We start from the raw sequence: 23497 nt of genomic DNA, 5'->3' as shown, positions 1-23497 counted from the left end.
TAATTGTTAATCTCCGTTAAGCGTAGATGGCGTCGTCCTCGTCGGGGCTAAGTGCGTTTCACAGGTCAAGGACGGCTATACATGTGAAAATGCACGTGTTACCAGGCTATATACCTACTCCCATAGCAATAGCTTGTTCGCTGCGTCTTTGCGCTAGAAAACTTAAATACGCGCAAAAACGAGTAATGCTTTTTTTTTTACGAAGCTTTCGTCGCCTTGCATTTCCTGCGGCAAGTGCATGGGCCGCTGTGTCTTCCGCTGTGTGCGAGCGTGCAGCCGTCATTTGCCTTTACGTCAACAGATTCAGAATTGTACAGAATATTTCACCGCACTGCATAGTTACGGCATGTGTACGCATTTTAAGTAGTGCGTGCGAGTCATTTCTGCTTCACTTAGGCCGGTGCAAACAGGAAGCGGCCTTGTACCTCACAGAATCTCGACTCATTGGTGTACTAGTGATGCAGGAATGAACTCCGGTCTTGTTCAGTGCATAGTGCACATAATCAATTTCTCAGGACGCGTGAACTCCGACGAGAACTGTCAGCGCCTGCAACAAGAGTTTACTTACGCTGTACTGCGCACAGCAGTAATCCATGCTTGTCGGCTGTCTGTTTCGTGCATTCTGTTGCGAGTCGGTGGAATTTCACTGCTGGCATCAACCCTTTCGTGTGTACATTGCTGGTTTGGGATTCCACAACACAACAGCAACTACCAGCCTTTCGTAATTGCTGGTTTGGGATTCAGCAACACAACAGTAACTACCAGCCTTCCGTAGGGGCGCAATCGCAAACGAGAGACGTTTTGCGCTGCAGACTATGGCTACGTTCACACTTGGGAAGCGGCAAGCGGGTGGAGAGGCCAAAGCGGCGGGAAAATCTTTTCCGCGCATGTCCAAGTTCACATTTGTTTTGCTACCACCGCGGCCACCGCTGCCGCTTTCGTCCACATCCATCTATAGTCTGCGTACGTTTGTCGGCGGGGTGGCGCTCATTATCGCATTATTTCGAGCGGTATGTTCATTCACTGACCCACCCGTCATCAAAAGTGATCATCTTGCGCAATTTCGCGTGTCATCTGCGACCTTCGGTAAGTTCCTCGTTGGCGTTCTGTAATTCTCCTCAGACGGGCGCGGTAGCGCTGTGTCACAGGTTGCTGCGTAGGCGTGATTATATTTCTTTAATAGCTTTTATTTACAAGTTGTAATAACATTTCATCATTTCGTATTATTTTCGGCGCCTCCAGGACACGAAAGCGGCAACGGGAACACCAAAGCTAAAACCCGGGCTGGCCCTTGTGTTGGGGCTCGCCGAAGCCTGCGCGTCCTACGTGAGACCTACGCTCCCAATCTATCGTCGCGACGAGAAAAGCACCCCGCGACTTCTGCAACATACCGTGCACGAGCGAGGAGAATTATGGAGCGCCAACGAGGAATCTGCCTAACTATTGTCTGTCATGGAAGTGGAAGAAGAAATGGCTTTTATACTTCTACCTACTTGTTTTCTAGAAATGGACAATGAATAAACGGAAGACAAGAAAACCTCGGAAACGGCAGTGGTGGGTTCGCCTGGCTTTGGTCACGCCAAGGGTTCGTTGCCGCACCTCCGGTCGCGCGACGTTGAATACTATCGCGAGTATTGCTGACAGTACGTTTTAGTACTTCTCTTGTCGTAGAGCAAGGGGTGGTTCTTGATCGCGTCGATCAGCATTGCAGCCTACACTTTTGGTGCCATGTTCAATGTTACGACCGGAAGTTTACATGCTAGTGTAGCTTCCGGTCGAGCAAACGACTTTCCGCCACGTTTCCGCTTCGCCATGGCGAAAAAATCGGTCCGAGACCAATTTGGCTCGCCGCCTGTTTTTCTGCCTGTTTTGCCGCCTAGGCGGGCGGATTTTTGCAAGATTTTGCCGCTTCCGCCAGCTTCGAGACCAAGTTCCTACGCGAACGCGGCCTAACCGGCACCTGAAGGGAAGCGGCGGAAATGTATACCGGAAATTTCGACCACCTGGGGACTTTAACGTGCACCTAAATCTAAGTAAACGGGCCTCGAGCATTTTCGCCTTCATCTAAAATGCGGCTGCCGCATTTGTTGCTTCATTTGTTGCGCATTTGTTGTTTCAGAATGCGGCCGCCACATTCACGCCCAAAACCTCACAGAGTGTCAAGGCCTTGACAAACACCGTGACAGTTTTTTTTTTATCATATGCAGACATGATTCGCTGTAAATTACCAACCCAAACGGAAGCGCCCAGGACTGAAAGTGTGAAAGTAGCACCGGTTTCTTGAAATATGTCAGCGCGAAGCGACGAGAGCAAAGGGTGGGTTAGTGGGGGGGGGGGGGGGGGGGGTGCAAAAAATTTCGGGGGGGGGTTTGAACCCCCCAACCCCCCCCCTTGGCTACGCCACTGAATAGAAGCCAAACTCAAGCGCGACGCACATCACCACAGCGCCAAACCATCGCAACGCTTCCCCGGCGCGACCTTCGAGGTTCCGGAGACAGTTTATCCAGAACCCCTTCGGCGCCACATGTATCGTGCGTGACCATCACAGACAAAGTACGCACTCGATTGGTGGGTAGAGACAACGAAGTTTTATTTTAAATCCTCTACGCCAAACACGGCGCAGACTAGTGCGCCGCACAGGTGGCTGCCGAAGATGGCGCGGAATTGGCATCCCTGCACAGAACATTATATTTCTTTGGAGGCCGACCAACGCTTTTGTCGCACGAAAACAACCAAATTAAACTACCCGCGTCACCAAATTCAGATAAACGTCGGCAAGCAAAACAACACAACATGTGAGGGGGGCATATTGTAACAGGTTAACTTTACGAGCGCGCCTTTCTGCACTTCAAGAGCTGCATTGCATTGCAAGCACGGTGTACCTATTCTTACACCGTGATTGCAAGTGATAGTGGCTTAAACGCCCGCCGCTATTGGTGGGCGCTCTTACGGTGGGCGCTCAAAAAAGCTATTTATTGATAATGATCAAGTAAAACAAAATTGTCTCTTCTTTTCTCGCCATCCGTATATAAAATTGATTATGAACTTTATTTTCGTTGAATGAATCTAACTGTGTCTCTTTTTATTTATAAAACGCTTTTTTCTTTCCCAATGTTTGTTCCTCCAAACATCGTCGCGCTTCAATCGCTGCTCCCATAACCACCCTTGCTGATGTCGGTGGCAATTCGTTCTGAACCGCTTTTCGCCCGAAGCTTCGCGGCCTATGTGAATCGACCTTGTCTGATCTGCCAGTCAAGCGTGTCGGCTTTTATACATGACTCGTCGAAGGTTCCAGCGTAATCGCTGGGGACCGTGTACCTTGTAGAAAGTACTGCACAATTCATGTAGCGCATACAATCTGATTGCACAAGGTTTGGCGAGAACATACACAACAGATATAATCAATGATAACATCCCAGTAAGTACCAATCATGAAGGCGCGTCATACGATGAGCGATAACATTAAGCTGATAGCGGGTGAAAGGCAGTCCCCAAGAAAAGGATAAATAAGTACACGTGTCAATGTGGCTTCCGAGATTAGAAGATCTCGGAGGCCATGGCTTGTACTGCTTGTACTGATTTCGCCACGAATCGGCAGATATGGAAAGTTCAAAGTACAAATACAACACGCTTCCGGCTTTCATTGCACTGCATCTCGCACTTTTCGGACGCACACGCAAAGCATGGCGAATAGATAGAGTCACCTAATTAGTGCTGTATGTGCGAAATTTAAGGCGTAATCTAATAGCGTCCTGCACGTAAACTACGCTATCACGATATACTGAAATTCGCTTTCTGAAAAGTTCATTTGCGGAATAACGCCATTTCCATTAACCCCGCTGTTAAGCTACGGTACTAAAGTACACTCTAGTTAAACTAAAACATGGCAAAGTTGTGGAACTTTAACTGGCAGTTCAAATAAAGCAGTATTTTAAGCGCGTACAGGCGCAGTCGGTCTCAGTGACTGCTGAGAAAGCATATTCGAATATGCCGCGGTGCGCGTCCGCCCCGATTCAGTTCGCTCGCAGCGCCCTCGCACAATTTTTCCACACGCAGTGCCTCAGCGGGAGAGCGCCATCCGGCCCACTCACTACATTCTACACCGCTTTGGACGCCACTAGAGCGTACTATTCTAAAGTTACTGGTGTACTCTAGCGGCGCACGCTCCATGTTTTCTTGAACAGAGACGTTGCAAGCAGAGCCTAAGAATTCAAGCTATTTGATGACGCCTTTTGGATTTAAAATGCCAATCTTAAATGCTACTGGTTGAATGCGGCGAAAGCAAATGTTTGGAGCCGGAAAGACGTCATAGACTTCAGGTTTTTCCGCTGACCGGAAGCGCCGTTGGAACACTACAGCGCTGTCATCGCCTTCATCATGTTTTTCTCTCTCAGGCACTTTTTTTTTTTCTGTCGCCTCACGTGGCCCTACCCCATTGCGTGGTCGTCGGTAGTTGGTCGAGTTGCTCTTGTTGCCAGACCTGCCAGCCTGCCAGTACCTCCTATAAATAGAGGAGGCGCTGGTGTGGCTTGCTGCGTGACCGTCATTTTCGCAGGGGCTCTTGGGATACAGTGACGGACAGTTCGGGCGAACGCGCATCGCGTGTGTCGCGAGCCCTCGAGATATCATTCGAACGATTTGATCTGGTGCATCTTCCTAGGCTGCTCTGTCGTGCACCGAGCTGACGGCGATTGCGCGTCGAAAGGTAAGATTGGCCGTATGCGTACGTTTGTCGTGTTTTATTCCGCGTGTCGTGTTTTAGCGTAGGCGCTACCCATTAACATTTGTCGCGCTTGTCATGTGCTTTTGTCATCCAAGTTAACAACGCACGGCAAAACGAAGACACAAAGACCTACTCTTTTTGTGTAATCATGTTGTTTTGCTGTACACTGCTAACATGGTTATGTTCCAGCTCGCCATCCTTGTAGAGTTGAGGGGCCGTATTCTGAAACGTTCCACTTCGGCAATAGTTCCCCTTTCGCCTTCAGGCGCCCGCTGATTGCCTGTTTCAGCAAAATGGGATGAGCTGATTGGCTCGTTGAGCCCGACCTCATTCAATTTTGCTCAACTAGCCAATCAGCGCGCGCACGGAGGTGAAACGCGAACTATCACCGTAGTGGAACGTTTCAGAATACGGCTCGAGGTCCATTGGTTCCAAACGTCTTATGGGCACAGTAAAGAAAAAGAACGATTCTGCGTATTTCGCGCAGCACTTGAAACCTGTGACCGTAACGCACATTGGTTGCGATCAGAAATTGGCAAGTTTTGTCTTTGTTGTTTTCTAACAAATGTTCACCAGACAGAGATGGTGCGTGAGCGCGTGCAGACATGGCGCCGGCGGCCGCGCGTCGTCTGCTGCGTGACCTGCGTACTTTCTAATAAGTGAAATATTGTTGTGTTCGTATCGGATGAACCCAAACTGCAACTTATGAATAATCCAAGTGGGCATGGCAGAAACATAAAAAAAAAGAATCGCGATGGGATGTACTGGTGCAAATAAATAATCATGTCTATTTGGGCTCTGAAACATTGCTGAGAAACTGTACTAGGTCGTAGCCATAGGCTTAGGCAGGGGGGTGCAATCGGAGTAGCCACGTGGGCGAGTTTGTCGGATCTCGGTCGCGCGCTCCCGGGAAGAAGGTGGCTTGCAACGACTGGCGGGCTGAAATGGGAGCGAATGTCACAGCCGTAATTGGCCTTCTCGGCCGCTTGGCTGGGCCCAACGGCGCTAGCTGACGGGGATGGGAAGCGTTAGCTTCCACGGGCGACGGCGTTCCAAGCGCATTCCTGAGTTTTTCTATGCCGATCCCAGACAAGTCCACCACTACGAGGCACCGCGACGCCGTTTTCGATGCACGCGTCAGGCCTTAATCGGCGGCCGTGGTAATCCGCACCACAAGACCGCTTTAGAGAGCTCGAAAGCATCCAGCTAAATCTACCAGATCAAGCTTTAGCTCAAGGACCTATCTAAATGCACGGGAATGGAGAAATTGTTTTTTAATCGTTAAAATCTAGTGACTGGAAGAAACAGATTTTCTATTTAGGGGCCGTCTATCTTTTAATAAAGTTTTTGAAAATCGCAAAATTTCAAGATTCTGTAAACTACAGTAATACATCTAAAGCGGACAATATTCATGTATTATACACCACTCCGAAACATACCACTAATGTGCGAGTGGTACTTTTGCAAAGCCCTTGCAAGTGTAATGAATTCATGTGAGCTGTAAATTTGCATAAGAGGTGCCCATTTTAGATAATCTAATGGGTAGAGTTTACAGAAATGCGATATTTTTTGATGCAGAGTTGTGGATTTGTAAACTTCATATCTATATTAACAGATTTTTGGCAATTTTAGTAACACATTTCAGGTCTAAATCCAAATTCTGCTTCTACAGTCACCAGATTTTAACATTCTTTAAATGCAATAAATTGTATTCAAATTGGTCCATGGGTTGTCTCATAAAAGCATTTCTGCGTTTTACATGCATTTTTATAGGCGGCATCCAAGTTGGCCTTAAGCTTAAGCTTTCTCTTGACATTTTTATTTATCTTTAATTCGGTTTGTGATGGAGACCACGACTCAAACACCAGTGGCTAAATTTGAAACTGGATAACCGAAGAGCTCCTGAAAGCTGTAGCTGGCAGGTATACTTTTTCATTATGATATTAAAACACGGCCTACCATTTCTCGACAGCCCATTTGTTTGGAAAGATCTAACTTTTCTTTCTCCACTGAAATGGTTTGATTTGTTGTCGTAAGTGTGTTTGTAACAGGTACACAGACCGCTAAGCGTTCTTGTTTTTTTAATTGTATGTGGTGCTTGCTGAGCAATTGTGTAGATATGGACAAGTACTCTAAATTGTCCATTAGAATGCTGCAACCTGTAATTAAGAAGGTTGGAGGAACCTTGACTCTGCAGGCGAGACGTATTGGTGTGAATATAACTTTCAGTGACATCCCACTCCCGGTGTCGTCTAAAGTTACTCATAAGCATAGACAGGATTTTCACACGAGACTATGGTTATTCAGGTAAATCTTTGCACAATGCGAGTATGCCCAGTGCAAATATTGGTAAGACACTGTCTGGCAAAATAGTAAAGCCAGCAATTTATGACCATACATTTTGTTGCAGTTTTGTTGTTAAGCATCCTTTGCTTAAGGGCAAGCTGCAATAAAATTTCAGACCACATGGAAAGTTTAGTTTCAGATAGCATAGATACATAATAGTCTCCATACAATATTTTGTTTGTGACATAACTGGATGTTCTATTACCCCTCACTGGAAGTCGTGCAGAATCTAGAATGTTAAGAATCAATGTGGGTCCTCGACATGATTTTCAAATGAACTGGCTTCTTGCTCCACAATACTTGAGATTCTCAATGAACCAGAACTAATTACGGGGCAAATGCAACGCATTCATCGCGATGGATTAGTGGTCATGTTCTGCTGCAGAGCATGAAATCTCGCGGGCATTTGATTTTGGAATGCTCACGGCCGAATTTTGGTGCGTCTGTGCTTTAGGTACTCGTTAGCAAACCGCAGCTGGTCAAAATTAACCCAGAGCGCCCCCTCCACTATTGGGTCTCTCATAACCCATTGCGCAGCTTTGCGGCATTAAATTCCAGAATTTTTCCTAAATGCTATGCAGTATGCCCCCCACATATCCCCAGCTGAAGCTTCAGCTCTGGTGGATCCTGTCGGACCCCAGTGAAAGCCACGACAGATACCTAAAGGAGTATCGAGCCTTCTTCAGCGAGCAGCCCCCGCTGCTGGACGTAGACGCAACATTTTCATTTGGCGAGGTATGCTGCAAGCAGAGCAGGAACCTTTATGAAGGATCAATTTACCAGGTGGATTGTACCATAGAGTGGCCTGGCATCACCTGGTTTGGCCCGTCCACTAAACACCTACAGGTGAGAGTTCACTGCTTGTTTTGTGATACATCCATAGCGATCATGTTAGTGACGTACAGTTTGTGCACGATACCGTCTTACAGCTGTGCTGAGAGTTGTTGGTTAATGTTGTATAGGAATTCCTTAAAATGAATTGCAGATTGTGGAACACTGGATTGTTTGCGACATAAGCATAAACAGCAAAATTGGTGGTGCCATCTTTCTCCAAAGGTCTGTGGTAAACTACAGCCAACAGACCGTACAGTATACACTGCTGCAACATTGAATAAGTATGGTGCTTCCTATGATGTTTACACTTTTCCTCCCACTTCCGTTAAGCTATGCTTTACTCAAGGATTCCAATAGTGCTGTTTTCTAATGTTCAGCTTGTGGAATCTTGTTGTACATCTTTCATCCCCAAATGTTTCATACGGCTTCTTGTGCCCTTTATGGTTGAAATGTTATTTTGTTGTTGCATGCCGACATACAGTGTATGTGGCCTGCCCTTGCATAATGTGTGTTAGTACTTGTTTTCTGTGCCTTACATGCCCTCAAGCCAGTGTCTTTATCTTTGTCTGGAGTTCATACCCCAAGTATGACAAATAAAAAGCATTAATTCATTCATTCATGTACCATGGTGGCTTAGTGCCTAAACATTGCACTCCTAAGCAACAAGGTCACCGTTGGTTCAATTCCAAGTCACAGCGGCCACATTTCAATGGGGACAAAATGCAAAAGTGCTCAAGTACTTGGATTTAGGTGCACGTTAAAGAGCTCCAGTTAAATATTATTTCAGATTGTGGCACATAGAATCCCAGAATTAATTTATTTTCTATATGTAATTTATTTATTCAAGGTGGGTCGCACATGGTGCAATGCTGGCCGTGACCAGGGGTCCAACAAAGCACTGTTCCAGTGGCTGGTGCCGAGCCCCCTCGAGGCCTTTCAGTTGGCCACTCACCCCTTGGACTGGAATGTGAGCGTTTTGTCGTTCTCCTTTGGCACGCTGGCGGAGCTCGGAACATACGTGCAGCACCATCAGTTCTCCGCATATCTTTATCGCGGCCACCGTAACTATTGGGTGGACTCAACATTCCAGCATGACCAGCGCAGCCTCCATATTGACCTACACCTCAACCACCGTAGCGGGTGCGAAGATCAAGTCGCAGAATACCGATTTGTTGTGCCCTATCTCAACATCTTGAAGGTTCGTACTTTCCACCTAGTTTGGTGACCACAGCAGCAGCATTCTGATGGGGGCAGAATACAGAACAACTTGGGTACAGTCGAACTTCAATTTAACGAGCATGAATGTAACAAATTATCACATATAGTGCAATAGTGAATGTGAAATAGCGAAGTAAATGTGCAATTTTTCATGGTGTGTATAGCATTAGCATTCTTACAGTCAAACCTCGATATAACAAACCTTGATTTAGCAATTCGCGATGTAACAAACTATTTTTATTTCCCCATCTTAATTGGCTATGGTGTTGGGCTTCTGAGCACAAGGTCGCGGGATCGAATCCCAGCCACGGCGGCTGCATTTCGATGGGGGCGAAATGCGAACGCACGTGTACTTTGATTTAGGTGCACATTGAAGAACCCCAGGTGGTCCAAATTTCCGGAGTTCCCTACTATGGCGTGCCTCATAATCAGATCGTGGTTTTGGTGCGTCAAACCCCATAATTTCATTTTCCCCCATCTTAGTACTATTGAAATAACTAAACCTCGATATAAAAAAATTCTTGATATAACGAAGTTTTTCGCTGCAAGTACAACTTCGTTGTATCAAGGTTTGACTGTTTCTCGTCTGTTATGTTACAACCCCTTCAAGTGATGGAATTGTTCACAAAAAGAGTGCTTCGAAAGCACTCGATATCCAGCAAAGGGTTTCTTCTTTAGATGCCAATTAATTCTGTTCATTGAAATATCAGTTTCAACATATTTCTTGCATCTTCATACTCGTTAAGGACGTGCTGCTGCGGAAGGGAGCAAGAAATTGTCAATTCTTCAGTGTTTTGTTGGGATTTCAAAATGTGGACTTGATGCGAGAACTCCCTACAATGTCTAATATGAGACCATCGACTGTTTCATGTCTAGCATACTTGGAAAGCATCCATCCATTCAGCCACATTAAATATGGCCTGGGTGTAACACATTTCGAAAAACAAATAGTGAAACCACTGCACGACGACGTACTGACACTGAGATCAAACAGCCATCCATTTCGTCTTCCAACTCCTTTCACTAAAGTGCTTTCCACATAATATTCAAACTTGCAGCACAGGCACGATCATAAGCATTTGCGATGCAATTTCAATATATTTGTCATCGGTGCTTTTGCATTTGAAGCATTTTTTTTTAATTTTAGCACTTGAAGGGGTTGTAACTTTATAACCGAGATATAACCGGTATTTTCGTGTTGGATGCAACTTCTTTATAACAAAATGTGCCTGTACTTACAATCAGATGCTCCTTAAAGAACCATCCCCAGGGAGCTGAAATTTAATCCGGAGTTCCCCACAAGAGTGTCCTAATAGCTTATGTGTTCCCTTTGGACAATGAGCCTCATATTTTTTTTTTATTTCTGTACTGTCCGGGTGTCAATGCCTGTACTCTGTTGCATAGTTATGGTACACGGGTGTGAAATGTAGAGCTACCTTGTGCACTGCCACATTGGCAAACAAAAAGTAGCACATTAGACTAGCTTCACACTAACAAATTATCTTGCGATTGCAAGAACATTCTCAGTAATACATAACTGCTAACTTGAAACTTGTACATGAAACAAGTATGTCTGTAATCACAAAGACCGAAAAACCGTTTCATCTTTGTAGTGCCAGTCTACGGACAAGGTTGTGCACAGCTTAGTCTGCTGTGTGTAACCCCCAAGGTAGCTGGGGCATGCTGTGTAGCACAGACTATAGGTGACCCGACCCGTAAAAGAGCGAGATTCTGGGATGCACCGTCTGCTCGCTGTTTCCGGTTCGAGGAAGCGCAGCCGCCGCCACCACTTCACTGTTGAAGCCTATTGATGCGCTCGCAGTCCGGCTTTGTCACACTCATTTACCTGGTTGCAGGCACCTAGCAAAAGCATGGTCGGCTGTTCAGCCGGTGGCTGCTCAAATTCAAGCTTTAATGGTAAACTCGTGTAACTACTGCCTTGCAGCATCCCTTGCTGAGTAGGCTGTGCACAAGCATCAGAGGCATGGCTGCCACTTCTAAAACTGAACAAAAAAGCAACTGAATGTACGTACTTAATCGGGCGGCGATGAGCTGTGTAAGGGTCAACACATAATGATTCCCCAAGATATTTCTTTCTCTAACATTGACTCAAGAAACTATTTCAATACTCGCATGCACATATAGATGTATTATGAAACGTGGTTTTACGATGCAAATTTAAACGGGACACAGCGAGTTACATATATAATACTCGTAACCAACTAGCCCACTTTAGTTCCTTGAACACAGAGACGTAATGCGCAGCCGTAATGTGTTGGCGATACGGCCATTTCCCCATCTTGTTGACAAACAAAGCGAAAACTTGTTTTTACCACTTCAAATGAACCTAGAGTTTCGACCAAGAAGTGCCGTTGGCAGCGCGCAATTTTGGAACATTTTCAGCACTTCATCTAATTACGCTAGCTGTGCCGTTACTGGCGATATCGGTTGCAGCGACGATCACAGGGCAGTATTTACCAGGCTGCTACAGCCATCGCCTCAGCACCCACCTCAAGCGTACAGAAGTAATGCTTCTGTACGCTTGATAAATTGCACCATCACTGACCTGCAGGCAGAGAAGTCAGTGATGGTGCGTCCAAGCAGTGGCAAATGTCGTAGAGCTAAACCTGGCAGAAACAAAAAGGCCGCCGAAACGAAAACCAGAGTTCCTTTATGAACAAAAGCATATTCTTGCCTTTCTTGGCTCGTCATTGTCGCACCCAGAGTGAACTGAAACCTAGAAATCAGCTGCATGAATGGTACAACATTGCTGGTCGACAAAGCGGACGGAAAGCTTCGCATGACTGACAGTTGAAACGGCGTAGAAAAACGCATTCGCCCGGCTTGCCGCCGATGCCGCCGCATCGTCTGTCGAACCGGAAGCTGCTAGCAGACAGTGCGCCCCACAATTCCCTGCGATTGCTCGTTTTAATGGGTCACCTATTGCGGCCACCACGGAACGCTGCAAGGAGCCCTTGCGCCGCCGAGACAACTTTTGCACTGGACTTTGTCCCCTTGACTTCTCCCTTGTGTAGCTTCCAGTGCGCTGGCAGAGACTAAAAAATAAAGCCACGTATCGGTGCATAACGCAGCTGGAGATTCGCGAGACGCCATCCTTTAATACTGAAGCCATTCTGTGATCATTTCCAAAAGTGTTTCAGGGCGCCTTTATGGGGGGAGGTGGGTCTTAAAGCAAAATGTTTTTATATTTTTATTCTACGAGGTGTAGCGCTGAAAACTTGATGTGCTTATTTTGAATATGAGGTCCATTTTCGTTTTTCTCCTTCCGTGCAGATTTGATGTAAGCATCCGTTAATTATCTCGCAAAGATTTTAAAGATATGTGCACCTTAGATATCGCTAAGTATGGTATCAATGGCTTCTGTATGATTCAAGGAATGCAATAAGACCAACCTAGGTGCTCTGCCTTACCTAGAACTCGAGTCTCCAGGTACTGAATTTGAAACTCAAAAAACTGAAAGTGTTTCTCTGGTGTCTAACCTTGAAGTCTCGCGAATATTGTTTTTGGTAAGGCAGAACATTAAGGTTGGTCTTATTGCATTCCTTGAATCGTACAGAAGCCATTGATGCCCTATTTAGCAATATCTAAGGTGCACATAATTTGCACATCTTTGCAGAAGATAATTAAATTTGAATGGAAAGCAATAAACAATAGACCTTATATTCAAAATAAGCACATAACATTACATATATGTACAAGTTTTCAGCGCTACACCTCATAGAATAGATATTAAAAAGATGTTGTGTAAAGACCCACCTCCTTCCAAGCAGGGATGAAGCATATGCCTGAAGTTGTAGAAATACTGGCCCAATTATTTAATTAGCCATGCTGACACATTTCTGAAATTGGTTTTGTTTCTTTTCCTCAATGTTGGGGGGGATATTTTCTGCAAAACAGATTTCTGCAAGAATTATTTGAGCAGAAATAAAGAGGAGAAAAAAAAGAGGAGCAGTTCAGTAACAACTATTATCAAAAGTAACTTGCTGGCATGTCTCCAGAAAACGGCGTTTCCCTGTGCTCGACACCTCAGGTGCTGATAAATGCAAAACGCTTCATCAAGCTCTACCTTCCCCTCAAGATACCAGCGATGTTGATGGGCGAAGTGGTGAGCGACATTCCAGCAAGGCCTGGCAGCGCAGCGGTGTCAGCTCCGCTCCGCTTGGAGCGCTACCTTGCCATCGGATGCAACTGCATCGGCGGTGCTGTGCGCATGGCCTCCCTCTGCGGAGGCCTCTTCCTAAAGCTGGTTGTACGAGACCACTCCCTGGCAAGGCACGTGCGTTGGCGGCTCTCTCAGCACTGTTCCCATGGGACACTCATCTGCTACGCACCCATTCGGACATACCCATCCCACGATGCGGCGTTCAAGTGGAGTCACGAGGTTCAGGTATGGGTTCTGGGGCATTCCTTCTGTTGTAGGCAAACACGATCAAACATGGTTGCAGCCTCGTCAGACTAGGACACTTTAGATGTAATTGCTTCCCTAGTCGGTTCTTATTACGAACCGGTATCACATTATTAACACAGCTTCAGAATATTAGAATTTAGAAGCCAAGCATACGCTACGTTTCAGTCAACCATGCCCACAAAAAAATTTTGTTTTCTGAAATGCTGGTACCATTCACAAGCACAGCATTCCCATCAAAATGATAAAATAACTACTAAAACGCCTCTGTGGACTCCTGGAATCTCTGGACTAGCAGGACTAATCACTGGCACAGAAAGGCTCCATTTGCCATTTATTGGCGAATAGTTATAGTTAAGAGTTACATTAGTGATAGTTAGTTACAATGCTATTTCTTTGTGTAAGTAAACGCAATGTATAGTAAACTTGTCATTGTATTTTAGTATAACGTACATAAGCCACAGAAACAGTAAGGAGAAAGCAATTTTTTCATGTATGTAAGGCGCTTGTTTGCTTGCCAACAAGGAATGCCAGAATTTCGGAACACTATAGTTCTGCCTCCTTTCACTGCCTGCCTGAAGCAGGCTGCACGATACTGGAACAGTGTGTGTGTCGCAAGTCATCAGCACCAGTATTGCAGCTAGAGTGCGTGTATAATTGTTTTTGCAATAAAAGAAACGGGTGGCCCTGCTGTGCCAAATATTGTACACTGATTTTCTAGGTGCGGTGTGAGGTGCAGAGGACTATGCAGTTTCCTTGTGCCTTTGCATTCAAGGCCAACCTGCACATCGCCTTCAATGTTCTCGACAAGATGGTCCTCATGTCTGGGTCAGAATTCAACAAGCTGGTGCGGGAGATCGAGACTCGATCAGAGAAGGAGCCATTGGTGGTGTCCAGCATCGACGCCGGCAATGTTGTGGTGTTTTCACGTGCCTTCTATGCCGCCTGCAGCCTGTTCCATGATGAGAAGCCGCCACAGCTGGCCCGTGGCACCTGCCTTGTACCTTCTACGCAGCATCTTTGTTACACCAGGCCGGCTCATCTTTGGCCCTTTGCAGGTCTGTAAATTTATTGTCGTGAAGTCCTTTCTAGCAGCAGGCATTGCACCAGCACTGTAGGCTCGCGTTTACACGATTTCAGCAGTGAGTCCATGGGGGGGGGGGGATACGATGGTTATGGAGAGGATAGCCCTATCAAAAATGTCCAAACGTATCTAGGTAAAAACAAAATATAGTTCATAAACACAATGTCTAAAAATCATTGCTTATTGACTTGATTGTTGACTGAATAACCTAACCTAACTTTTACGGTTTACATAGATTCACACTCAGCTGCATGCATGTTGTTGAGTTTTCAATGGCGCTTGAGGGAGTGGAGTTAATGGCGAGGTTCGATGAGCAGGAGGGTGCAAGCTCGAGAGGAAAGGGCTCCGGAACGAGAAGCGAATAGAGATCAGTTTGAGGGCGAGACGTGTGTTGCAGTTGCGTCTCAAGGTCGCGGAGGCGGAAAGGGCACACAAGAGTACTTTTGGCATCAAGCTGTCATGCTATCTGATGGATGGAAATCAAAGCAATTTCGCAGCAATGCCTAAACCATATCTGCAAACTTCATAAACATAGCTGCAAACTGTTGTGCATTCAAGGAGTGGTAACCGCCGGCGGATGAATTTGCAACCTTGTGCTTGAGGCATTGTGTTAGCTTTGTATTTTTTGTTATTGTTGCCTCTCTCCCCCCCCCCTACCTGACAATGTTCTCAAATTTTGAGGTGCCTAGTTTGGTAGGCATGCCAACAGTGTCGAAACGAACAGCCGATCCCTAAAACAATACAAGATTGCTAATCCTCTGCCCTCTAAGTGAGAGTTAAGTTAAGCAAAAGCTCAATTTATCATTTATTTCTCACTGTCATGATGAAGCACAAGTAGCAAGGACAAGTTTTGGTTGAAGTGTGTGGCCTGGGTGCAGTTATGTTGTAACACTAGCTACCCAAGAGACCCAAGGAAGTTTGCGTGTGTATGTAATGCTGCACAAGGCTCGTTTCTGCATTTTTTTCGTGCCTACTTTGGGCCTTGTATATTAAAGTGGGCACATGTGCTTTATGATGCACTAAAACTTTTTAATGATAACTGAATTGCATTTTTCCACGCTGCAGGTCCACTTCGAGAACAGGAGTTCGCCATCCGTATGTCGTTCAGGGACGACAACCTGGACAAGCTGTCATTCACACTGAATCTACACTCGTCTCTGGATGCTCTGCTGGACGCCGTTGTCGGAAGCTTCCTGCATCAGGGAGTAAGTGTTGGCACGTATGTGAATTCATAAACAAGACATAAACGGATGTTCAGATAAAATGAAGGTATTCTGATGTCGATATTTAGGCAATAAAAATGTGGGTATTCTCAGTCAAAAAAAAATAATTGGCTCCAATTAGCTTTCTCAATAGGAATCGACTGGCACCAATAGGAACCAATTGGAAAATCCTTACTTCCAACCTGTTACCATTGAGTCAGAGGAGAAACCAACTGGAGTGTCCAATTGAAATGAACTGGACCAAATTGGAACCGATTCTAAAATCCCTAGTTCCAACTGGTTACGATTGAGTCAAAGTGAAACTAATTGAGTTTTTTTGAGTCCGATTAGACTTGCCAATTGGAATCAACTGGGCCCATTGGGAAATCCTTACCTCCATTTAATTACAATTAAGAGTTACGACTTGGTTACGAGTAGGGGATGCAACCAATTGAGTACAATTGGACTTGCCAGTTTGAACCAGCTAGGCCCACCTTACATTCCCAACTCGACTACCAATAGGAATAAACTAGCTAGAACATAACCAACTGAGAAATCGTACTTTATGAACCCAATCAAGGAAACTGCAATGAATTGTAGCTATATATGCATGCAGTACTAAGGCTATAGCAAACCAGTTTCTGACAGCTGGAATCGTATTTAGGTTTGCTTTGTGGGGTATATATGTGTATTGGTATGGCCCATTGGTGCGATTGGTTATTCCAAACATTGGTTTCAAATCAATTGGCACAAATTCGGTGCAATTGGCCACTCCAACAAAAACCACGTTCCAGTGCAGTTAAACCTGCTTATAACGAACCTCCATATAACGAATTCCTGTATATATCAGTTTTTCTATTTCCCGCCTTTACTCCATAGAAGCACATGTATTTGAGACCTCTACGTAACGAAGTGGCAGTGGGAGACCCCCTCGAAATAACAAATTGTCACCACTGACAAGCTAAAGATTTCGCCCAAAATTTTGTCATTTTTGCGCAAGCAGCAACCGGAAGCACCTTCTCCGCCGCTACGGAATGCGAAGCGAGTGCACATGTGCGTGCGTGCGAGTGTGTGCGAGGCGAGCATCACTCGACCCGGTGATGTTGCCGCCGTGGACGTGACCTTTTTTCTCTCTCCCTTCATTAAAACCTGATCCTGCTGCTTGCTACCTGCACTGCACTGCTAGCGACTCACCTACACTGAGTAGACTCTGCCCCCAACGCAGATTGCTTTCAAGATACAGCCCGTGCGGCCTGCCGCGCACTACAGTTGATGCCGGAGTACAGTACAACGCTGCCTGCTATCCCTCCCCCCTCGCTCCCTCACCGGTGCCTCGAGCGCAACGGAAGAAGGCGCGCTTCCTCCCTGCTTTTCTTTCTTGGGCGCGCGAGATTTAGACGCGGTCGTTGGATCCCCTCGCACGCTTTCACTCGCACATACGGTGTGTGGCGACTGCACTATCGCCCTTGGACTTTATATGGAATATCTATGAGCCAAAACCAATTTTAGGGCCACAGCGCGTCATAGACCCCATCTTTAGAACAGAAAATGCGTTATAGTTGTTGCCCCACCACTTTGGGTGGCCAATGCCATCGTCACGCCGCCAAGCGACATGAAAAGTCAAAATGTGCGCTCGGGCCTGCCCGGGGTGGCAGTTCGCAATGTATGATGCGGGAACGGTCCTAAAGTTGCGACGCAACAGCGGGGTTACCAATGCATTGGGTTCTATGGGAGCTGTGCCGGGACCGGCCGTAAATGACGTAAGAGCCGGGAAAATGCAGCACCCGGGAATGTAACAGCAGGGTTCTACTGTAACGCTATATGACGGAATCGTGACGCTCGCTCTTGTGCGAAACGACACGTGTCCAGTACCTGGTGCGACATTCCAAGGATGAGTGCTTCGACGAAAACGGGAAAACAGGTGCGCGTTACAATCGAGGGCGCGTTAGAATCTAGTAAATACGGTAAGCGTTTCTTTTTCAAATTTTCGTGCCGAACCTGCATATAACGAAATCCTCTTTATAGCGAAGTTTTTCGGGAATTCGTCAATTTCGTTATATCCAGGTTTAACTGTAGTTCAATTGGTCCAGTTATGTACTTATTTATGATTAGAGTTTTTCAGTTGGAACCAATTGGAAATTTCATAATTGGAGTCGATTGCTTTTTTTGACAGGGTTAGACAGCTAGCACAGGCACAAAAGCCTCATTTTATGCATGATAATGACTGAAATAGGCACTATAAATTGTTTGCAAACCACATTCTATGTATTGAATGTGTGTACCCCATTTTCATAAGAAAACTGACTTAGTGTTCACTTCCGAGGTCTGAAAGGCAGGAACCACATAGCTCAAGCCATCACTTCACATGGTTTTGCTGGGCACATTTTCAGCATTGTGCTGCTGAGCTCTGCATCGCACAGTGTGATCAGAGGTGCACTATGGAAGAGCTTTTTTTTGTGATGTGTAGTTGTGACTCTTTCCACATATTGCACAGCGTACAGCTACGGCGTACAGCTGGTGACAATATGTGGCAAGGAGAGAATGCCTGTGTAGAGGGTAGCGAAGATGAGCGAGAAACCATGATAGTCGCAAAGTCGTTTATCAAACATTTGAAACTTCGCTCTTACAGCTTCACTGTAAAAAAAAAAATTTGTGGCTGTATGTTTTTGGACTGGTACACAGCTGCCGATATTGCCGCGAGACAGAAGACTGGCACCGAAGCAGAGGTCAGCATTAGGCCAACACCGTAGAAGAGGAAGTAGAGGTTGCTCCTTGCCATCTTGGCTGGTTGCTGCTATGCCTGTGCTACTCGCCTGTAAATATTTAATATACGTTTTTGTGCAACATTTTTTTGTGGTTGAGGTTCATCCACATCACCCAAGCACGGAACTCCAAAGTGGTTGCGCGCAATATAACGCCAACTTGGCCAGACAACCCTATTCATCACAAACCCTATTCATCGCTGTCCGTATCGTGTTTCTGCTGCTGATCGGGCGATTATATAAACCGAAGTGACGAGATGGTGGCAAAAGACATTATAGAACCTTCGTCTAGCCCATGGGCATCCCCAGTTGTGCTCGTCAAGAAAAAAGGCGGCACCTGGCGTGACACAGACACCTCAACAAGATCACTAAGGACGCATGTCCATTGCCACGCATAGATGATGCCCTCGATTGCGTCCACGGAGCGAGTTATTTTTCGTCTATCGACCGGCGGTGTGGCTATTAACAGCTTGCCGTAGATCCTATGGACCGCGAGAAGACTGCTCTTGTAACACCTGACGGGCTACACCAATTTAGTTATGCCCTTCGGCCTATGCAATGCGCCAGCCACATTTGAACGCATGATGCATTTGCTCCTTTGTGGCTTCAAATGGTTGACCTGCTTATGTTACCTAGATGACTTTATTGTTTTCTCAACAACATTTGACAGCCATATTCAGCTCCTGTCCGCAATCCTCCAAGTGTTCCGCAGTGCCGGTCTTGAGCTTCGTCCAAGTGCATTTTGGTCGCCCCTTAATAAGAGTGCTCGGCCACCTTGTTAATGGTGTAGGAATCCGACTTGACCCAGAAAAAATTCGCCCCGTGAAGCATTACCCTTCACCTTGCTCAACCAAAGGCGTTCGCTCCTTCATTGGCTTATGTTCATACTTTCGTCGCTTTGTCAAAAATTTCGCTGATATCGCCCGTCTGCACACCAACCTTCTCAAGAAAGATACGCCTTTTGTCTGGGGCCATCCAGAAGCTCATGCATTTTCTGCGCTTATCCACCTTCTGACGACTTCTCATCTGCTCCTACAGAAGTTCGGATGGATGCCAGTGGATACGGAATCGGCGCCTTCCTTTCCCAGCTCCACTATGGTCGTGACTGCGTCATAGCCTACGCCAGCCGCCTGCTCTCTGCTCCAGAACGCAATTACTCAATTGCTAAGCGTGAATGCCTTGCCCTTGTTTGGGCAATCTCCAAATTTCGGCCGTACCTTTTTGGCCGCCCATTGACGGTAGTCACTGACCACCATGCGCTGTGCAGGCTTTCCTGGCTGAAAGATCCTACAGGCCGTCTCGGACGCTGGGCTTTGCAATTATACGAATACTCGTTTTTCGTCATCCACAAGTCTGGCCAATTACATCAGGATGTGGATTGCCTGTCCCGTTATCCCGTGGATCCATCCGACAGCACCAACCCTGACACTGATGCCCGTGTCTTTTCTATATCTCGGTTACTTTCATCGACGAACAGCCGCGTGATCCGGCGTTAAGTCTCGGTTCCAGGCCATTTGACGAGTCACTCCGGATGTTTACCTTACATAACAAAACTTTATACCGCCGTAGTTTTTGCCCCGAAGGCCCTGAGCGCTTGCTGGTGGTACCCTCCCACATGCATATTACTGTCCTCCATCAGCTTTACGACGAACCTACAGCAGGTCATCTTGATGTAATGCGGGCTTATGATCGCGTGCGGCGTCGTTTCTTTTGGCCTGGGCTTTATCGCTACAGGCTAGTGTGAGGCGAGTTGCACTGGCAGACCCAAAATTAGCATTAAGGATTTTACGGAACAATAAGGCTTCACACATGAGCGCACAGCATACCAGGTGAACCTATACAGGGTGTCCTAGCTATCGTGCTTCGTATTTTTAAAAAGTGCATATTGTTCAGAGTTGAGTAGAGCAGCCACCAGTAGTTGTTTGATGCCGACAAAACCTTGCCAAGTGTGACTGTTTTGCATGCGAGAAACATGTTGTGGAGTTTCTTAAACTTTGAAAATATATGCCTGTACTCTTCTAAGGGCGAAAAATGTGTGCACAGGTGTACGACGTGATGAAGCTGACAGACTGTCCGTCGGCCACGCAAATTCGGTATGCCGGATCCAAGGGCATGCTTTGCATCAACCACGCCCTGCCGTACAAGAAGCTGCTCTGCCTGCGGCCCAGCATGCAGAAGTTCCCCTGCGCCAGCTCGGAGTACCTCGACGTGGTCAAAGTCTCCGCATCTCGTATGTTGATTCATTGGATGTGTATTCTTTTGGGCCTGTTGGTGAAGCAATTAAGAAGCACAAACATGTTACCAAAGGAAGATGAGATGGATGGTGCAATCGCTCATTGATATTTGTTAGTAGTGCTTGCCATGTCCATCTTCTCGTGTTCGTCATGTCCTTCATTGGTCTCATGAGTTTAAATGACGCAAAGCAACACTGATGTTATGAGACACCATAGCATTGGTGTCCTAGCATTGCACCATAGCATTGGTACCATAGATTGGCACCATGGCATTGGCACCCTAGATTAATATTGACTTCCTGGGGTCCCTAAACATGCGCCTAAAACACAAGCATCATGTGTGGCACTTGAACTCGTGACTTCTTATTCAGGTTTAATTCACATTATGACATTTACAAATATGATTTACAGTTGAGGCACTAGGCACGTCACCTCATTGAGTCTGTCCTTGTGTAATTGGTGTTAATGTCCCTTAAAATTCTCGAAGCTGTTCGCACTTGAAGTTGTCACTACAGCACGGAAATGTTGATGGACACAGAGCATTACATAGGCGTCAATTAGTTCTGTCTATTGAAACTTAAAATTTACGTCTTTTGAATCTTCAGAATTGAGACTTGCACTGCCAAAGAACAGATCAAGAATTGTCTTTCAGAGTTTTGCCGAGTTTGCACAATGTAAGCTTCATGCAAGAACTCCCTCTAGGGACTTAGAGTATGAGGGCATCAACCATGTCTAGCAATACTTTGAAAGCAATGAATATGATGAAAAATACGAACACGTTTCACGATGGCATACTGATACCCATACATGCCTGAATACCCAGAGAGTGCCTGAATTGTGCCACACAGTGCCTTATCATCCCATCGATGTTGCACTGTCATTGTTGTGCCTTCGATGTGCCTTCACTGCCTGTGATTTCGTCAGTAGGAAAAAACATCTTTATTCATACAATGGCCTCAAGTCTTGTGAGGGTATGGGAAAAGTATCTCTTTCGTCTTTCACAGCAGACAGCCCAAACTGGCCTCCTGAATGCAAAAGAGGAGCGGGTGATGAGAGGTGCCATTCAGCCATGTCTCTAGGCTATGTTCATCTGCATGCTGACTTTGGCTTAGGCGGCATAACTATTTGCAGTAGCTGGGCAAATCCATAGTAAGTTGTGTCCATGAACTCATCATCTTGATGGCAGAGGGGGCAGCTGGTGGTAAATATGCTGGGTTAACTGGATCCAACTGCACTTTCGTTTCCACTTTTCTGGGGCACGAAGTGTTGAGCAACACCCTAATGAAGGCTCGTCGTTGTCATGCCGTTGTTCTTGGACAGTTTCTGGTTCTTGTGTTTTCCCTTGTTCCTTTGCGCCTTGTCAAACCATCGGACAGCATGCACTGAGGATATATTTTGCAAACTGTTGTGAGAATGCTGGACCAACCTACTGCACTCCCGTACTACCTTGTTGTGTGGTCCATTGCTTTTTTTGAAGCACCTTCATTAATTTCCTTTATTCCAGGCTCTGTGACATTTAACCAACCCCTGATTAAGATCCTGGAGCAGCTGGGAGTGCGGACAGACAGATTTATCCGTCTGCAAGAGAACATACAATTCACAGACGTCCTCGTCGAGCAGTCCAGTGCCGTTAACGTGCTAGCAGCGTGGTCGAAGCTGCCACTGCCGTACGAGGACCTGTCCAAGGCTGGCTTTCAGCTTGCGCTGGACCCCTTCTTTCGGTCGCTACTTCTAGCCGTGTACCGAAATGCGGTTGGTAAGTAATCTTAAAATCTTCACGAGGTGCAATTGCGGAGTAGTACAGTGGAATCTCGATACGATCAAGGCTAATACGAATACAAATTTTTCTGTGGTCCCGGCCGCCCTCCCACCCTCCCGCGCTGCCTTCTCGCTTTGCTCCTTTCGCGAGGGAGATTGCGTCGCCAGTTACCCTTGCGCCCGGTTGGAAGATACGCATTTAGTGCCACAGCACAGCGTCGCCCCCCCCCTCCCTCCATCCCATACCCCCATGGCCTTTCACTGCTTTCACAAGCACATACGGCGCACGGCGACGATTTTGTCGTCCTCCTCCACATCGCCCTCATTGATCTCTCCCATCAGTGGGCGCACCTCAGTTGAGAAGCGTGCTCGCTACCGCCCTTGTCGGTGAGATTTTCCTGCGGAAGCCGCATTATAACCGGTATTTCGTCTCGCGCAGCTGCACTGTAAGCGTTATGCGTATACATGAAGTTCTATGGGTGGGTAAACGGGAGTCAGAAAAGGCCGCGTTGTAGCCAGTTCTCACTATAAACGGTTACGTTATAAGTGGTCTATACTGTAAGTGCTTTTTACGTACGTGTGCCTGAGTGAGTTCACCTCTGACTCTTTAATTTAGCTAGGTTTAATTGTGTTTCCATGATACGAATTTTGGCGAGTACGATTATTTTTCGTGACCGCGTGAGATTCCTATAATTGAGATTCCACTTCGTTAGCAAAGGAAAAACATAGCAAACGACAAATAAAACTGGTGAAGAAACTTGTGGGAAATTTGGTATTGTAACAACTTGAAACACAAGTTATGCAGCAGTTAGCGAGGATCAAGAACCTGCAGACAAGTAACACTATAATATAACAGTGAAAACAAATGCTAAGAGAATATGGTTTCATGCATAAGGTCATGAATGTTAGC

At 46.2% G+C, this 23497-nt stretch overlaps 1 protein-coding gene across 1 annotated transcript in view; it reads left to right on the top strand.

The window, feature by feature from the left end:
• The window catches only part of LOC119439416 (uncharacterized), a 593935-nt gene that overhangs the window by 349375 nt on the left and 221063 nt on the right, over nt 1-23497 (top strand). Inside the window, exons 9-11 of the mRNA XM_049660818.1 lie at nt 15750-15836; nt 20639-20825; nt 22334-22585. Coding sequence (XP_049516775.1) covers nt 15750-15836; nt 20639-20825; nt 22334-22585 — 526 coding nt within the window. The remainder of the gene's footprint in view (nt 1-15749; nt 15837-20638; nt 20826-22333; nt 22586-23497) is intronic.

This window comes from Dermacentor silvarum, chromosome 1, assembly GCF_013339745.2.
Source record: "Dermacentor silvarum isolate Dsil-2018 chromosome 1, BIME_Dsil_1.4, whole genome shotgun sequence".
Lineage (NCBI taxonomy): Eukaryota > Metazoa > Arthropoda > Arachnida > Ixodida > Ixodidae > Dermacentor > Dermacentor silvarum.
The sequence above is the reverse complement of the archived record's forward strand: the minus strand, read 5'-3'. Positions and strand labels throughout refer to the sequence as shown.